This window comes from Plectropomus leopardus, chromosome 5 (assembly GCF_026936395.1).
Source record: "Plectropomus leopardus strain MGB_pleo_1.0 chromosome 5, ASM2693639v1, whole genome shotgun sequence".
Taxonomy (NCBI): domain Eukaryota; kingdom Metazoa; phylum Chordata; class Actinopteri; order Perciformes; family Serranidae; genus Plectropomus; species Plectropomus leopardus.
This window is the reverse complement of record NC_142180.1, coordinates 16,581,385-16,599,010: the sequence shown is the minus strand read 5'-3', so window position 1 is coordinate 16,599,010 and position 17,626 is coordinate 16,581,385. Positions and strand designations below refer to the sequence as shown.

At 39.1% G+C, this 17,626-nt stretch overlaps 1 protein-coding gene across 4 annotated transcripts; it reads left to right on the top strand.

Annotated features, from left to right (window-relative positions):
- Positions 1-1,134: 1,134 nt before the first annotated feature.
- Positions 1,135-15,937, top strand: crtc1b (CREB regulated transcription coactivator 1b). Of its 4 annotated transcripts, none has more exons than XM_088077621.1 (14): positions 1,135-1,333; positions 3,669-3,785; positions 4,280-4,407; positions 5,711-5,770; positions 6,024-6,118; positions 7,211-7,281; positions 7,379-7,422; positions 8,383-8,606; positions 8,946-9,097; positions 9,732-9,974; positions 10,722-10,808; positions 12,940-13,026; positions 13,114-13,288; positions 14,923-15,937. In XM_088077621.1, exons 1-14 carry the CDS (start codon positions 1,208-1,210, stop codon positions 15,132-15,134), a joined length of 1,821 nt encoding a protein of 606 aa, XP_087933747.1. In that variant the 5' UTR covers positions 1,135-1,207; the 3' UTR covers positions 15,135-15,937. The 4 variants fall into 4 exon arrangements, with proteins under 4 accessions (XP_087933747.1, XP_087933746.1, XP_087933749.1 ...); XM_088077620.1 differs by having other exon boundaries at positions 7,196-7,281; XM_088077623.1 differs by lacking the exon at positions 3,669-3,785 and having other exon boundaries at positions 7,196-7,281.
- The last annotated feature ends 1,689 nt before the right edge of the window (positions 15,938-17,626 follow it).

Here is a 17,626-nt window from a genome sequence, read left to right as displayed (position 1 = left end):
TTGTTATCATTCAGCACAAACCTGGATAAGCCCTCCAGATGATGTTCGACAAGCCCCCACTTTGACCGCTTTTAAGTCAATGAAAACATCCCATTTTAAAACTGCCTGCTCCACCTGGTAATGACTGCATACTTACTCTAAAACTCTATTTAAAACATGTTGAATAATGTAAAACTTCAAATAAAAGCCCAGGCTATTATTTGTGTAAACCATTAAACTCAGCAGGCTTATATTTGGGACAGGCATCTATATGGGATGGGGTTTTAATTCCTTTCAGACAAAACTGTTGCCCAGCAAAGACAATCAAATTGTTTCATTAAACCTCTTTTTTGTATCTCTTTTGTTTACTCTGATGGTATTACTTCTTATTTGGTGCTCATGGTTTCAGTAAGATGAACTCATAGAATGATTTTTAGACAATCTTACCAAGATAGCGATGTGTGTAGTGTAGCATGTCCATACTGACAAAGGATTAAACATTTATATTTGTATGTGTTATTGAAGCAGCTAACTAATTTAATCTTCAGCAGATAGCCAATAACCCCTTTTTATGCATCCAAAAAACATCTATAGCAATGAAGTGCATTATTACAGGGCCAGTAATTGAGACAGGTCTAATTAGGACTAGGCTTTTATTTGAAGTTTTACAGTAATCTTTTTATCTTTGCACCACGTGTCTGCACTTTTGCTACTTTTTATGATTTTTATTGAAAAAAATATATATCATTTAGTAATTAATTTGACATTTTGTATTCTATCTCTTTACTCTTTTTGTTGTAAATCTGCATCCTTTAATATTATATAATTCAATATATTAATTAAAATATTTTATTGCTCTGTCAAGCACTTTGAATTGCCCTATTGTACAAAATGTGCTATACAAATAATGCTGCCTTGCCTTGAACATTTGCACTTTTACAGTTATGGGCTATGCAGGTATCATTTATTTTAATCAATACACACAATATAAAAAAGTATATTCAGACTATATACAGGATATGCCACTGTATCCTTCAAGCATCTTGGGCACAGATGTATCATCTTATTCCCCCCTCACCTTGCCTCAGACCCTGGCTCACTGCCAACAGCTGATGCAAAAGGCAACATCAACACACCACAGTCGTGCCGCTGACCGTGCGTGATGACGACACCAGAAGGCCCTGGCGTGGTGTGTAACGTAACATTCCATTGAGAAGAAGAGGGAAAGATGGCGTCCTCTAACAATCCTCGCAAATTTAGCGAAAAAATCGCTTTGCATAATCAGAAACAGGCGGAGGAAACTGCTGCGTTTGAAGAAGTGATGAAAGACCTGAACATCACCAGAGCTGCGCGGGTAAGACCTGCACACCCCGGCTGTTTACGTTTTGTTGCATCGCTGTTTGGCAGCTGTCGAGCGCTGCGGAGATAAATTTCAGCGTTGGGATGCTAAGTAGCTAAAGTTAATATTAACGTCCACAGCTGCATCAGTTCAACGCCGCCAAATTGTGTTTTCACTCTGCCTGATTAAATCGTGTCAGCGTTACTCAGATAAAATAAGCGACTGCTGTGCAGCGATAACTAGCTTAGCTACCTAGCTGTGAATAATGTGCACCTGTGCTGTGTGGCTGCTTTGAACAGTCACTGCTGTCATTTCGTTTGCAAACAAATCGCCTGACATGTGTAATATGTGTAATATCATGTTAGGAGAGTCAGCTGCTGAACTGGAGCAGCGTCTCTCAGAGGGCTAAGTTAGCATTTGCTAGCCAATCAGATGTTAACCAGCCTTCAGCATGAGAGCCAGCTGTGATTTCCCCCCGATGACCATCCACTAGTGGCTTTACATTAATGTTACATTAGCTTTGCAGAATATTAGCCAGATAGTTTGAACAGTAAGCAAATACCAGACTTGTGGAAAAGAAATACAGCTCTAACAGTTTGATTTGGTCAGTGTACCTTATGTGAAGTCCTTGCACTGTGACAACTTTCTCCCATCAACAGTGAATATTTGTCAAAGGTTGCAACTATTATTTGATCCATTGATCAAAAATAATTGATTTTCATAGTTAGTTAATCATTAAGTCATTCATGTATGATGACATAATGCCATATTTTTGGTTTTCTGCTTCTCAAATGTGAGGATTTGCTGCTTTTTTTGGTGTATTTAATTATAAAATGAACATTTTTGTGTTTGTGACCATTTGTTGAACAAAGCAAGCAAGTTTAAGGCACCACCGTTAGATCTATGATCAGGATTTTTCACCATTATCAGACATATAATAGGCAAAATTATTGATTTATTAATAGATAAGAGAATCAACACTTTGGTTCTGATTGAAATTATATAATTGCAGCCTCAGCTTACCAGGGGAAAAATTGATACAACATAGAATCACAAGATTGTGCTTTGCAATATTGTATGGATACACAGATGCCAAGTGTTGATTTTTTTATTATATAAATTATTAATACTGCATATTAATTTTTTTGTATTCTACCAGAATAATAAAATCAGTTGCTTTTTTCAGTCCACTAAATACATTTTAATGCATTAAAAATTACTAATGTGAGATGAAAAGGCTAAAACTTTATCTTATCCAAATTAAAAACAGACATTGACAAAGTTATCATTTGAGTACATAATCAGCAGTTGAAAAGGGATAATAAATTGGAATATATCACAATATATGTTATTGCAATATTCAGCATATTGCGACAGTGTTGTACTTGGACTTAAGTATCGTGATAATATTATATTGTGGTGCCTCTGGTAATTCCCCCCCTACAGTTTACTCTATTAAGTTTTAGAAAATAGTAGAAAACTTATATTAAAATCAACAAAGGTTGACATATTGGAATATCTTCCAATAAGTAGGCATTGAGTTATCAATCCTATAAAACTGAGTAAAGCAGCAAACATTTTAGAAGCTGGAACAACAGCATATTTTGATTTGAAAAATAAAAAGAAGGACTGAAACTATTAATCAATACACAAAAGTGATGCCAATTATTTTTTGGATATCAGCTAATCAATTAACCAACAAATTGTTTCATCTCTATTAACCACCAAAGAATGAGTAACAACTCAAAGCCAGGAAAGGTTTGGGATAACTGTTGGTCCGATTGCAGGAAATGATGCCCATTTACCACATGTTGCATCACTGGAAACCTGAGCTGTACTGTTGTTTACTGTAGCGGGAAAAAAACTAAAATTAACAAGTCAGTTTTGTGGTCTCTGCCAGATTTCTTTGTGTTGCCATCCCAACACCAATCCATTGCATTTGTTCAGCTCATTATCAACTTCATTCTTGGTAAATGAGGACGTCCATCACAGTGTTTTTGTTCTAACATACGTGACTTTTGTGACTGGTTTTGTGTTATGACACGTTGCTAATGTAATCACCAGGTGTGTTACATGAAAAGACTGTGATCACACCAGCGTTCAGTCAGGTGTCACTCACATCAGCTGATGTGATTTTTTTCCTTCGCTATGAAAGATGTTGTCTGCCTCTTGATTGTTCACGAACCGCCAATCTGCCTGTCTCATCATGTGTCACCTGTCAATGAATGGACTCAATAATCTTTCATTTCACCACTGTGGACTGGCAGGCATCGTTCATTTTCAGCATCACTTTATTTGTGAATCAGATCAATCATTCACTCATGCTTTCATGCAATTTTACTTTGCACAGTTGCAGTTACAGAAGACCCAGTATTTGCAACTAGGGCAGAATCGTGGACAGTACTATGGAGGCTCACTGCCCAATGTCAATCAGATTGGAAATGGCAACATTGACCTGCCTTTTCAGGTGAGCCCTTAGCCTCTCTCGGCTGGTAAATGGTTTGTTCTCGATCAGTGTACCTTTCTTAGCTGTTGGCGATAATACTGGACATACAAAGGTTGCAGTTTTGTGTAGTATTGGTGAAAGATTGGCTCAAAACAGAAGTCTGCAGGCTTAGTTTAGGCAATGATGGCAGTCAAGTGTTCAGAAATGAGCTGCTGGTCAGAGCTGCATAGTCGGACCAGGTTTTATCACGGTTCAGGAGCGAAAGGAAGCCAGAAACTAGTTCTACCCTGCAGTGTAATTTGGTTCCTAAATTTTAAAGTATATCATTGCTTGTCATGGCTTTCCATCTTTAAATACATTTGCCAACTCGAGCATCAGTATGGGGGGCCCATGGCTTGACTCATTTTGAAATGAACACATTTGCACCATTTATCCGAAAACATGATCCTAAGAGGTAGTTTTGCTGTGTAAGTCGGCTGTTTTGCTGGCCTCATTCATTCGTGTGTTCACTCTAGAACTCGGTGCTGGATACCAGTCGGACAACCAGGCACCACGGGCTGGTGGAGCGTGTTTACCGTGACCGGAACCGCATCACGTCTCCTCACCGCCGGCCGCTGTCAGTGGACAAACATGGTCGCCAGATATCCTTTTGTGTTTGTTTGTTTTGGAAGCGTTGGGTGTTGAGGATGCCTTGACTGCATTCGTTATCGCTTTGAGGCTTCAGAGGCTGCTTGAACATTGTTCTGAAGACTTTAGTTAAGCTGGCATATTTAAATAGGGTTCCCGCAGATCCTTAAAAAGTCTTGAAGGGCTTTAAGTCAATCTATATTTAAGGCCTTAATTGGTAATAAAATGTCTAAAATTAATCTGTCAAAAGTCTTAAAAATGCTAAGGCATTCGAAGTAGTAAAATCCCAAAATAATTGGTCATGTTTTTTTTTTAATTGACCAAATTTAACATCACGCAGATCAGGCTAGAGGAACTAATAACACTCGCACATTTACAGCATCCTATTAAATAAAAAATGAAGCTTATTTTTCAAAGAATGGATACTTACACGACCTTACCAAACCATCTAACTTTTTACCTTGACCAAAATCTAAACAAATTCCATTCAGAGCAGCGACAAAAGAAAAAGTCTTAAATCTAAACTTTCATGAAGTTGTTGGAACACTGTTAAAGACATCACATTTAGAGTAGGTTTGAAGGTGATGATGCAGTTTTCGTCTGGTTTGCAGCTCTTTCTTTGGCTTTGCTATAATTTGCTGGGAACCCAAAATGCTCACAGACTGATATAAAATGACATTTTATTTTATTTTATTTTTATAGTTGGAGTGACAACTTAAGCGTGAAGTCGTACTAATCAGCCTAAATTATCCTCCAGCTCTGGTTTTTCATTAACGTTTTCCTTACAATGATGTACAGGCTGGCTAAGAGTCAATAACCAAATCCAAAGGTTACCAGGAGATACTTAGACTTTTACCGATCAAAACATAGTATGTATTACACTAAATTCATCCTTAAAGTAAAACAAGTCATTTGTCAATAAGCAATTAAGACCTGAGGAAGATGCAGTGCAGATTCGCCTGATTAACATCAAGTGGTTCCTCAGTGTTGTATATAGGGCTAACGCATAACAAAAACCACCAGATGTAGTGGTATAATGAGGAGAAATCATCAACCTTAACTCTGCATTGTTAAACAGAATTTGAATAAAAGGTGAGGTGAATTGTTTCACTACATGAGTTGAGGGCTTGATATTATATATTAGATAACAAGACACTGACTGAAGTCCTTTTTCAAAGTAATGTGATCTTAATAACACTTGTGTTGGTCATTCATTAAGTATCAAGTGTGTGAGGTCGCGCCAACAGACATCAAACTTTGGATTAGCTGAGATCCTTTTTTCATCCCCTCTGCTTTATTCGCCTTAATGAAATTCACATTGACAGCTGTCCTTACAGCTCAGTTTACCTCTCCCCACCGCCAGACACTAGCTGGAGAAGGTAAGCCACCTCCTCTTTGTCCTTTTGCCAAAATGATAACTAGGACACACAACAGCTCAGTCTCAAAAATTAATTCACATGACTCTGCATCTTTGTTTGTACAACACGAAGAAAGCCACTTACTAAGCTGTGTGGTGGCAAATAAAGATCTGTTACAGCATGTGGTTATTGATGGATGTGATATAAGTCTCTCTGCCAGTGTTGGGGATTTGGCAGTGATTTTGCTGACCTCTCATCTTTCTAACACATTCAGGACAAATTCGGACTCTGCCTTACACCAGAGCGCCATGAATCCGAAGCCCCAGGAGGTGTTTGCTGGGGGATCGCAGGAGCTGCAGCCTAAACGAGGTAATGGAAGATCCAGTTACAAAGACACAGAGCTGCCTTTATTTATTAATGTGCAGTGTATTCTACAGTGTTTCCTCTGTAATCTTTTGCACAGCTTTGGTGCTTTTGATTCTACAGCTGTCCCTTATTTATCTGTGTTTGGGCCCAAGTTATGATTGAAGTGGAATATTTTTCTGTTTTTTTCCAGATAATAAGGCACCGTTCCTTCTTAATGGGAGGGGGAGAATAAGTTATGAAAAACTGGGGAGGGAGTTATGTATGGTTATATATGGTTGTATTTTGTAATTATTTCAAATGCCATCAGAAGCCCAGAACCTGCAAGTGGGTTTTAAAGGCATGCTTATTCAACAACAAAAAAAAAAAATCCAAAACCACACCATTTATCATAGCCAAAAACTGTAAAATTTGGTTATTTATGGTAAATGTAGAGTCATGAATTGTCCCCCAGTTAAAGAAAAATATTTTTAGCTCTGGGGAGGGACATAATATCAAAAACAAACTAAGTCACACCCCAGCATCCCCCCCTGCTCTGTAAAATGAAGAACAGTCCTTAAGTGTTCATTTTTATTTCCCTTGCTATGGTGCCACACCACTGCTAAATGACGACCAAAAAAACACTGATGTAGTAATGCCAAGCAACTTAAATGACATCAAAAAGTTGATGTCACACAGAAGTAGATCTCGACTCGATGAAATATTCAAATGGAGTAAATGGACGCTGAACCCGGGCAAAAAACTGCTTCAGCATGCTGGTACATTGCTCTGTAGAGAAGTAACATCTCTGAATGGAGCTGACTCAGGATTATCTACAGAGGAGGATCAATATTTCACTGATTATCCATGGATTATGTCTTTTTATGTGTGAGGCTCTCGTATAATGAAGCCAAGATTGGCTGGCATCCTCTCAGTCTGTCTGGTGGTCACCTTGCTATTTTTAGACACTCGGGAATCTAGTGCACAGCACTATATTTCCTGCTTGACTGGCTTGGGTATTGATGACTCATTCCTTGCAATGATTTGTATTGTTTTGCATTTTGTCAAAGCAAAGCAACTGTGTCTTACTGTTTCACTAATTAGTACTGCTGCTAACAGTGCCTGGGACGGAGAGCTCGGAGTCGAATGCAGACAAGGATGCGCAGAAACAGTTGTGGGATGACAAGAAGGTACTGATGTGAAAAGGAGGGCTAACAATGTGCACACTTATTATGACCCACATAAACCACGTCAGATTTACAGCTCATTGTAATGTTTTCCCCTCAGGATGATTCATCAAAGCCCAACACATGTGATGTCCCGGGAATCAAGTGAGTGGTTTATGGTTTTATTAATATTTACCGTGAAACACCACTGCAGTAGAGCAGCCATAAATAAGTCATGCTGTAAGTGCACTGATACAGGACAGCTGGTGTAGGTGCACCGGAAACATGTTGGCACTTAAAGAGACACTTGGTCAAATTAATACCAGCTTTGTATCATAACAATGTAGGTAGTACGTGTAAATGAACTGCGGTAGACTTCCTAACCAGTGCCCAGATCTTAAATATGTCATACAGCATTTTTTTTTTGGCTTCCGCTGGCTCTAGGGTTGTGGCTCAAACTACAGATTGTACTTTGTGTTTTAGCGTGCCAGCCACCACGGACACGGAGAGTATATGAATGCATCAAGTGTATTTTTCTCATGCTCTAAACTCAGACCAAACTGTAAAACAAGGCAGTGCTGATCAAATATAAATAGATTCTCTTATTGTATTGCCTATTAAGTGCCTCAGATGTCTTCAGAAAGTTATTTTCGTGCACTGTTTGGCTGTAATGTGAGAATTTGTGAACAAGAAGGGGGTACTGTTTTACTGTACTGTAAAAAACGTGGCTGAAAATACTGAGGTCAAACGGTAATTTGCCTATTTCTCACCTAAAATCTTTTCAGAAACATATTTTAGTGTACTGTTTAACTGAAATTCAAGTTTGTTTGTCTGTAGCACTAGTGTCAAAAGTATTTGTGTCTCTCTACCTCATAGAGTGCCCAGTTTTATGAAAGGATTTTATTTCCAGCAGTGAAGTAATTCTTTAAACATGTGGCCTCTAGTTGTATAGGAAACATCATTATTATTGTAATACCACAATTGATAAAATAGATAGATAGACTGTACCCAGTAAAAAGCCAAAGGATGCTGATCAGGGTAGGACTGTTGTTCAGAAGCAGTGGTCAGAAGTAGGGTGTTATTAGAGAAGGTTTTCTCCTGTTTGACAGAACTTGTGTTTTTTAGTATTTTCCCATCACCAGACCAGGAGTTGAACCCGTCCGTACTCCCTGCTGCACACAACACCGGTGGTTCACTGCCTGATCTGACCAACATCCAGTTCCCTCCTCCACTGTCCACCCCATTGGACCCCGAAGACACCGTGGCCTTCCCCTCCCTTAGCTCGTCCAACAGCACGGGCAGCCTGACCACCAACCTCACCCACCTTGGCATCAGCGCTGCCAGCCATGGTAATAACTGCTATCTGAAAGCATTGTGTCATGTCCACTTAACTTGCAGTTAAAAAAGGTTTTTATAATGAACAGAATCCATGTTCCTCATTCAAAAAAGCACCCTAGAAAAATGTAGGGCATATTAAAAGTAGAAGTGGTTGATATTAACATCTTTGAGGACACGGCTGAAATTGTATAATTTTAACTTTGTGTTGTTTTTGCACAGAATTCAATCATTTCTTCTGATTGTGGCTGTTCCTTTTTCATGTACAGCCTTTAGTTGGTTTTAGTTCAGAAGGACACAAAGACACATCTCATGTTTACTCAATTTTGTTTTGGGTTTTTTTTTCTTGCCAGGGATCCCCACCTCCTCTCAGCCCACTATGACTGTAACGGCACAGCGCAGGCAACCACCTGTTGTGCCGCTTACCCTCACGTCTGACCTCCATCTCCAGCAGTCCCCACAGCAGCTTTCACCCACCCTCTCCTCACCTGTTAACATCACACAGGTAAGACTTGGCTATCTTAAAATTGTGGTCTAAAGATGTGCAGCGTGTTAGTTTGCTGCACTTCACCGTAACACGAATACTGAAACTGTATCAGAATCAGAAATACTAAATTGACCCCTGAGAGGAAATTGTGGTTCATTAAAGTTTCTCCAATGCCAGACATAGAGAATTATGGAAGTAGAAATAAGTACAGTATGTAAAAATATTAAATATAAATACACTAACAATAAAAAACAATCAGGATCAGTATGTGGATTTTTAAAACTATAAATATATATAACGTGCTGAGTGTGTAAAAATATAATACTATGTGCCCTATGCTACAATACAATGTATAAAACTAGTATGTAAAGTTAGAAGTAGAACATGTGTATGATGCAACAGTTTACAAACCAATACATACGTCACTAAGACGAACCGTAAGAATATATACAATATGTGTAACATATGTTAAATCTAGTATACACTGAAGAATATTCACATTTGAGTAACCACTCGGAGGATTGCTGTAGTTGAGTTCATGCAGTGAAGACGAATGCTAAAGCAGCCTACCACTAGGAGGGTGAAGAGCTGAAATTATATTTGAATAACACCTAAATTCAGCATCTATTACATTTGATGCGTCTTTCCTCAGGCTGTGCCAACAGAGTCATTGACCCTGGAGCAGCAGCTCTCCCAGTACCCCCTGTTCAACCAGCTGACGGCCCAGGCCCAGGCCCAGCTGCTCAGTGACCTCCAGAAGCAGCAGCAGGCTCTGCCGCAGGGCATCCAGCTCATCACCTTACCGACTCTGGCCTCGCCTGGTACCACCGCCACTGCCAGCAGCCCCTCCCCTGACAGCCAGAGCCAGACCACCGCCAGCATCAGTATCGGCTCGGTAAGAACCCAGGAAGTCCAGTCAAAAAGTGGGAGCAGAGATTACGATTAATTTGATGACGTGACTGGGACCATTTTGCTTATTCTTAAGCTTCTATTCATTTTGCCACCCTGAGAGTTCTTCACCTACACAGAAAACATACCAGTAAGTTTGTAATCTTCACATCCTTTTTATGCTATTGAGCTTTGACACTGATTTTTGTAGAGCAACCCAACATATTCAGAGAAACATCTTTGCTCTTGACTACTAGATAATTATGCCTTTTTTTTACGACAGTTACGGTCAAAGCAGAGCATTTTATTACTTGTGTTTGTTCATATTTTGGCTAAGAAAGATTTCTGCAGGTCCTTTTAAGCTGACTAAATTTTTTTTCACTACTTGGCACTTGACATTTTCTCAGCTTTTCTGTGAGTCAAGACTTTTTCAGATGTTGTTGGTTTGATTTGTAGACAGTTGGCTTATAAGATTCAAAAATACACTTTTGGCCATTATTTTTTATGCAACAACCACTTTAACTTTACCATTTAAGCAGAGGAGGACCAGCACTTGTTGCAATTCTACAGAAGTAAAGACACACTGGCCAGCCACAGACATAACTCCCAATTTATCTGGTGGTGTTTGGTAATATTTCCCACCTGTACACTCACTGTACATCATGAGCTGATGCCCTCTCACATCCCTTACTATAAGATTTGTGTGTGACAGGCGTTGACACTTAGTGCTAGCTAACCCTCTTCCCTCCAACAGTACCGCAATCAGACTGGCTCACCAGCCACTCAGTCTCCAACCTCCCCAGTCTCCAATCAAGGCTTCTCCCCCGGCGGCTCGCCTCAAGTAAGGGCCCACCCACCGAGCTAGCTGCTGTTTGGGGAAGGGCTTTGCGCCTGGGGGAAAGCTAATTGTAGATGAGTTTAGGCTGCTTTTCATCCTCTGTATTAACAGTTAACCACTCATGGTGTCAGCAGCTGCATAACTCATTTCCTCATCACCACTGTCTCTGTTCACTGTGTGCATGACAACATGGCGGTAGTTGATAGATAGAAGCCCTGACCTGTTGTTAGACTGAAAATGTTTATCTTTCAGCGAGCAAAAATATATTTTTTAGTATGCACCACATGATTGAGATACTTTTCACATATGGGCGAGCTGGAATGTGTTAAGGGCTCTGAGATTGTTTTGTTTATCGTTGTGAATAGACAAGAAAACCCATAATAATGTTCTTTACTGCACTGAAAATAGGCAACGATATTTCTAAATGGCATCCACAGCACTGCAAACTATGAAGCGTCCTAGCTGTATGTTCTTTACATTTTCAACTTTGCTGCAGCACATTTTGTTGACAAATTGGTAATATGCTCCTGCCCATTAACAGCCATACTACATTGTTACTGTGAGACTTAATTATCATCAGTCAGGCTTAATGGTGACATTAGCTGTTTGTCTTTTGTAAGGCCAGAACTCCCCAGCTGCTAGCTGGAGCTGAGAGCTAAACTCAGTTTACATCTGCTGTTCACATATGCAGAATACAAAACATATCACTCTCTCCGCTGGGGGAAAGCCATCAGAGCTTTATCCCAACTTCTGTAAAACATTTGGCAGAGAGGCCAAGACAGCATGCATGTGTTTTAATAATACACTTTATGGGTGTAGTGTTTGTCAAGGTGCAAGGCCACATCAAGAACAGCAATTACTTTGTCAAAAGCTGAAAAATGAAAAGTTACCAAGGGCATTATTGGAAAAAAGAAGGGACATTTTCAGCATCTGTTGAATTTATCTTAATGGATTATTTAGTTAAACCAAAACTTATGTTTACATCCAGTGTTTCTCACCAAAACATAACGTCTATATCCCAGAGGATGAACAAAACATGATAAATACATTTCCCTCCTCATAAAAGGTTGCAACAGAGATTTTTAAGTATCTTAAATCCAGCATCGCTTACCTCCAGATTCAGCGATCAGTCTTCTACTTCAGTGACTTTTGGTGGTGCCTTGCTGCGTATCTTGGCTTGTTATCACCAACTGCAGATCAATAAAAAAAATGTGTGGCAGGCATGTGCATTGTGTCAGATGCCTGGATGTGTCTCTTCGAGTAGGAGATAAACAAAAAGGGACCCACTTATATAAAAACACCTCTGTAGAGGTGGAAAGCTCCACAGGAACCTTTAAAGTGAGAACCAGCCAACTTTCACTTTATGCCATGTAAGAAGGAGATCAAAAAAAGGGATAAGGCGTGTTTTTATAGGTGCAGGTTGAATACAAACTAATTCTGGGCTTTATAAAGTCTCCTTTGGTGAATCAGTGACTAGAACTTGTTAGACTGGGACTCCACCACCAAAACAATGCCAGTCACACAGTGTTGGTGCTTTTTCATTGCAGTTATTTTTTCAAGGGAAATTCCAGTATTTGTTGACCTTTGCAGTGTTCTCGTACTTTTTTGTCAATTGTGTTACCTAGACCGATAAAGGGCAAAAATATCAGAATAACACTCAGGTTGAGAAATACCAGAATTTCCCTTTTTAACAAGTTGATTTGTGTTTGTGTCATAGTGAACAGAGCTGCCGCGGTCAACACATCACTGTTGTGTGTCCTTTGGACAGAGACGGGACACACAACCACATTTTCATATTTCCATGTCATGTTTTTGCATTTATTTATTGTTTTGTCATTTTAAAATTACTAGGTGTGTTTTAAATTTAAAACATTATCTTTTTATTTTTTTCTAGTTTCATTAGCCTCCTCTTTTGTCTCTGAACCGCGACAGCCCTGCTCATGACAACCATTTGCTTTTGTCGCTGCTCAGTCTGACAGTTGTGTGTTTTGCTTGTGTTTTCTGTTATCTCATCGCTGAAATGTCTGTGGGCCCGGATTAGTCGCCTCTCTGGCTAATTCTGTTTCTGTGTTTTAGTAACAGCTGCTTTCTTGATATTTGCTCTGAATTTTGTGGCTTACCTCTCCTCCTGCAGCACATTCCCGTGGTGGGCAGTATATTCGGCGACTCCTTCTATGATCAGCAGTTGGCTTTGAGGCAGACCAATGCGCTCTCTCACCAGGTGACACAGACGCACAAACAACAAGCAGAGATGACAGAAATATTTTCCTCAGAGGGTCCCTGACTGTTTTTATTCTGTACTTTTTAGCTGGAGCAGTTCAACATGATCGAGAACCCCATCAGCTCCACCAGCCTTTACAACCAGTGCTCCACCCTCAACTATACGCAGGCAGCCATGATGGGCCTCACCGGGAGCAGCCTACAGGACTCGCAGCAACTCGGCTACAGTAGCCATGGCAACATCCCCAACATCATCCTAACAGGTAGCAAAACCACAAGTCCATCAGATACACTTTTACCTTATTATTATACTTGTGTTCGACCACAATCATTTACACACAGCGGTGTGTTTCTTTGTAGTTTCTTGTTCATTTGTTGTAGCAGTTTGGATGCGTTTGCTGGGTTACATGTCTTTTCTTTCACTGAATCGTACATGTTGTTGAGGTACATACGTTTGAGTTTATTTCATCCCAGAATGATAAGAGTCCTTACCCTCTTCTTTAAGCAAAAGCAATGCATATCATCTGTCGTTTTTGTTGTTGTTGTTGGTGTCATGTTCAAGGACTTAAAGGAATAGTAAGTGGGGTTGTTGTATGAAGCTTTTATCCATAGTCAGCGCATTACTTAGAGTGGATGGCAGTCGACACACCCCCAGTTTGGAGAAGCAGGCTGGAGTACCACCACAGAAGCTTAGCAAAGCTCTGCTGTGGATGGAGGCCAAAACATTTTAGCCACCTTTATAAAAAAAAAAAAAAACCCCAAAAAACAATAATTGGTTAACAGAATTATTAAATATCAGTATGTGAAATGTTTGGAAAGACATTGTTACAAGTCTTCACATTTACACTATTGCAGCTTTTAAGGAAAACTTTGCTTTATCACAACTTGTAGGTTTTATTTTTGTAACATCTTGCTACCGATTTCATCAGTTTAAGATAAAAATCTCTAACTGAAAATAATATTTATTTAAAGAGTCTCATTCTGGTTTAGCGTGTAATAATTCTTTGGATGTAGTTTTTTCTTGGCTCAAAATTAGTGTATAAAATAACATCTTGATTTGAAATGTTGGAAGTATTTAAGGATAACAATGTTAAAATATATTGTCCAAATTACAAACATAACCAGTGTAGGCAGAATCACTGTCGCTTAATGTTAACAACATTCACTTCCAGGGAGATAACTGGTAAATGATTATTTAGCAGAGATATGTGAAATCTGCAAACTTTTTTTTATGTTGTCATTTTCAGCAGTAACTGTTAACTTTTCAAAATATATAGTTAGAGACTGTGGTCCATCTTATCTGACATTTCCGCTGTGCTTATTTTATGTATTCTTTTGCTTTGCTGCCATCTTTGATAAACCAAACCTGCTGGCACAGACGCCAGTATTGCTGTGGGCGTGGGTCACAGAAAAATGTATTTTAGCAATAAAATCAAATGGCACTGAGCAAACGCTGCCTGTCGTTTGTTAGTTTTTAGACACCTCAAAAAGACACACCTAATTCTGCCTCGCAAAATTACTGTTTTTGTCAACGGAGTCTGACAGTAATGTCAATTTAGTTCAGTAGTTCAATATAGTTTTTTTAAGTAACTTTTAACTTTTAAGTGGGCCTTTTTTATATGGCTAGAAACTAATCAGTTGAGGCAGCAGTTGCTTAGTGCCATTTGATTTTATGTACTTGACGCAGAATTTTCTACCCGAACTTATTGTAACGAAACATTCAGGAACTAGGAACTAGTTTCTCTTACTGTCGCTCATTAAAAACAGATCTCCTTAATATCTCCTTAAATGTAGTTTGAACTTGTGTAAAAATATGTCTACGTGATATTTGCCAAACCAGCCTTGTCTCTCTGATGTCAGTTCCCACTTCTCTCTCTGATGTCGTCACATATCTCAGTCACAGGTGAGTCTCCGCCGAGCCTCTCCAAAGAGCTCACCAACTCCCTGGCGGGCGTCGGGGATGTCAGCTTTGACGCAGACTCTCAGTTCCCTCTGGACGAGCTGAAGATCGACCCACTTACTCTGGACGGATTGCACATGCTCAATGACCCCGACATGGTGCTTGCCGACCCGGCCACCGAGGACACGTTCAGGATGGACAGGCTGTAACGGGAGAAGCTGGCTGTGGCTGAGAACAAGAAGAAAAAAAACACACTAACTTGTGGATGGAGAGAAACAAAGGGCCGGATGAACCCTCTCCCTCGTTGCATGGCCGTCCAGCTGTCCGACCTCGCCCTCGACTCCGTGAAGCCCTTTGAAATGATGCGCCACCAAAAGACAACAGGGAAAAAGACATCCAGTGGCTTGCCGGGGAATGGCCTCGCTGTCGTTTTGAATGAGATTCGTCGCTCAGCGCTTTCGCTAGCCTGCTGTGTTTACAGTGTACCATTACATGCCACATATATTCCAAAAACGCACATTTGACTTTGTTTTTTTCTTTTCATATCCACTTTAATATTTGTTTTGTTGATATTTGCTCGTAGCAGGAAGCTGCTAGGACATTGGGCTAAACCGTAACCGTCATAACGGCTGTGTTAAAAAAACAAACAGAAGAAGAAAAACACGACAGCCGGTTTGCTGGTACCCTGCAATCAAATGAATCGGTTTTCCCATCATGCCGTAACGGCTTTCTATTTCACACTTAAAGCTTTATTTTTGAGAACCAAATGTTATTTTCATCATGTACTGTATGTTTTGATGCTTTGTGTATTTACATGTTCTATTTATTTATTTAGTTAAAGATTTTATATTCCATTTCATAATTTAAATTTGATGCCAAAATGCTCTCTGTAGGCATAGTGTAAAATTGCACTGATGTAATTTGTGTCTATTTATTAATTACTAACATATTTATATATGTGTTTGTTAAGCTACTTGGTTAATGAAGGAGTGCAAAACCTCCCCATAGTTGCTCTTTGGTGTTCGATGTGCCATTCTCTGATGTAGGACGTGGTAGACGTTGCCATGCTGAAGCCCAACGGTCAAATCTAAATATCATAGTTTTTAGCACAGCTCCAGATGATGCTGCGTGCTCCAGAAATGGGTTGGTTTTACGCCACTTGAATTAACTTTTTCTGAGAAAATCATCAGGTATTTCTATTTAACTAGAAGAAAAACATGTCCAAATTAATTTTCTGCCAGTGAAAAGCCAATATATATATATATATATATACACATATATATATATATACATATATACACACACACACACACACACACACACACACATATATGTGTGTGTGTTTATATATCTATATCTATATATATAGATATATAGATATAGATATATATAAAAATATATATACATGTATCCAGACTGAACTTCTTTTCAGTAAAGGAAGCCGTCTGTTTTTAAACACTAAAATCTTAAATCTTTTTAAGTCGTCACTGTGAAATCACCTGATTTTGCCTTACATGAGTATTCTACTGTTCTACTTAAGTGTCTAATGTGACAACGTATTTTCGTAACTTATTGTAACATTTTTCTTGTATTTGAGAGGAACCTAACTTTTGGCCAGTGATATTTGTGGTTCTGTTGTGTAAGGTTTGACAAATCAATGTACTGTATTTTGTATCGGTACAGTTTATAGCCAAATTGTTTATGTTTTTTAAAGTGGGGCAAAAACAAAAACAAAAAAAAAACAAGGACAGGTTTAAAGTGTTTGAGATGGAGTGCAATTATGGGGAGGCTTTTTGCTCCTTGACAGGGAAGCTCTAACAAAAATGCTAATGACTTTTTGCCACAGAGGTCGTCAATAACAAAAGTACCATGCAGAGTTAAGGGATTCAATGGCCGAACAGTATCGAAGCCTCTGAATGGTTGTTTTCATAAGATGCAATTTCAAAGATTGTGAATATGAGGACATTTTTTATCGCAGAACGTCTGTTTATGCCATTTAGTAAACTGGATAAGTACATAAAGGGTATGTTTAAGGAATAATATGAGTGTGTGTGTATATATATATATATATATATATATATATATATATATATATATATATATATATTTAATATTGTATGCAATTTTTGCAACAGCACTGAGGTTGGCCCCATTAGATTCAGTGTTACATAACAACAAAAACAGTCACACAAACAATCAGGGATGTAGTAGAGTCTAAAATTGTTTACCGAAAAAATGTTTACAGGAGTTTCATCTGAAAATGTACATGTTAATATCATCTCTGACTACATCCATGACACACTCTCCTTCGCCAAAATGTGTCAAAAACAAATTGTGTCAAAATTTCAATCTGCCTTTGGCCTTTTGTCAGAGTTTCCCTGAAAGGTCTGTGTAGGTCTGTGGGATCATGTTTGGTATATTGTAATGTTCATGTACAGACGTGCTAATCATGTACTCACCTAAAGCGCTGTTGGGAAGATTTTCCAACCTCTCCTTCCACCCTCTCTCCTCCCTACCTCCTGAAAAGGAATCACGTTGGTTTTACTGCACACCTCTACAGCTGTCCAATTTGTTTTAGTTGAAGTGTTTGTCATCTGCTGTAAATTTACTCCATCAAAGGTTTTGTTTGCCTTCAACAGATCTGTGATTCCTATGCAAATGAGACAAAAAAAGACCCTTAAAGGAAAAATCCACCGCTGAT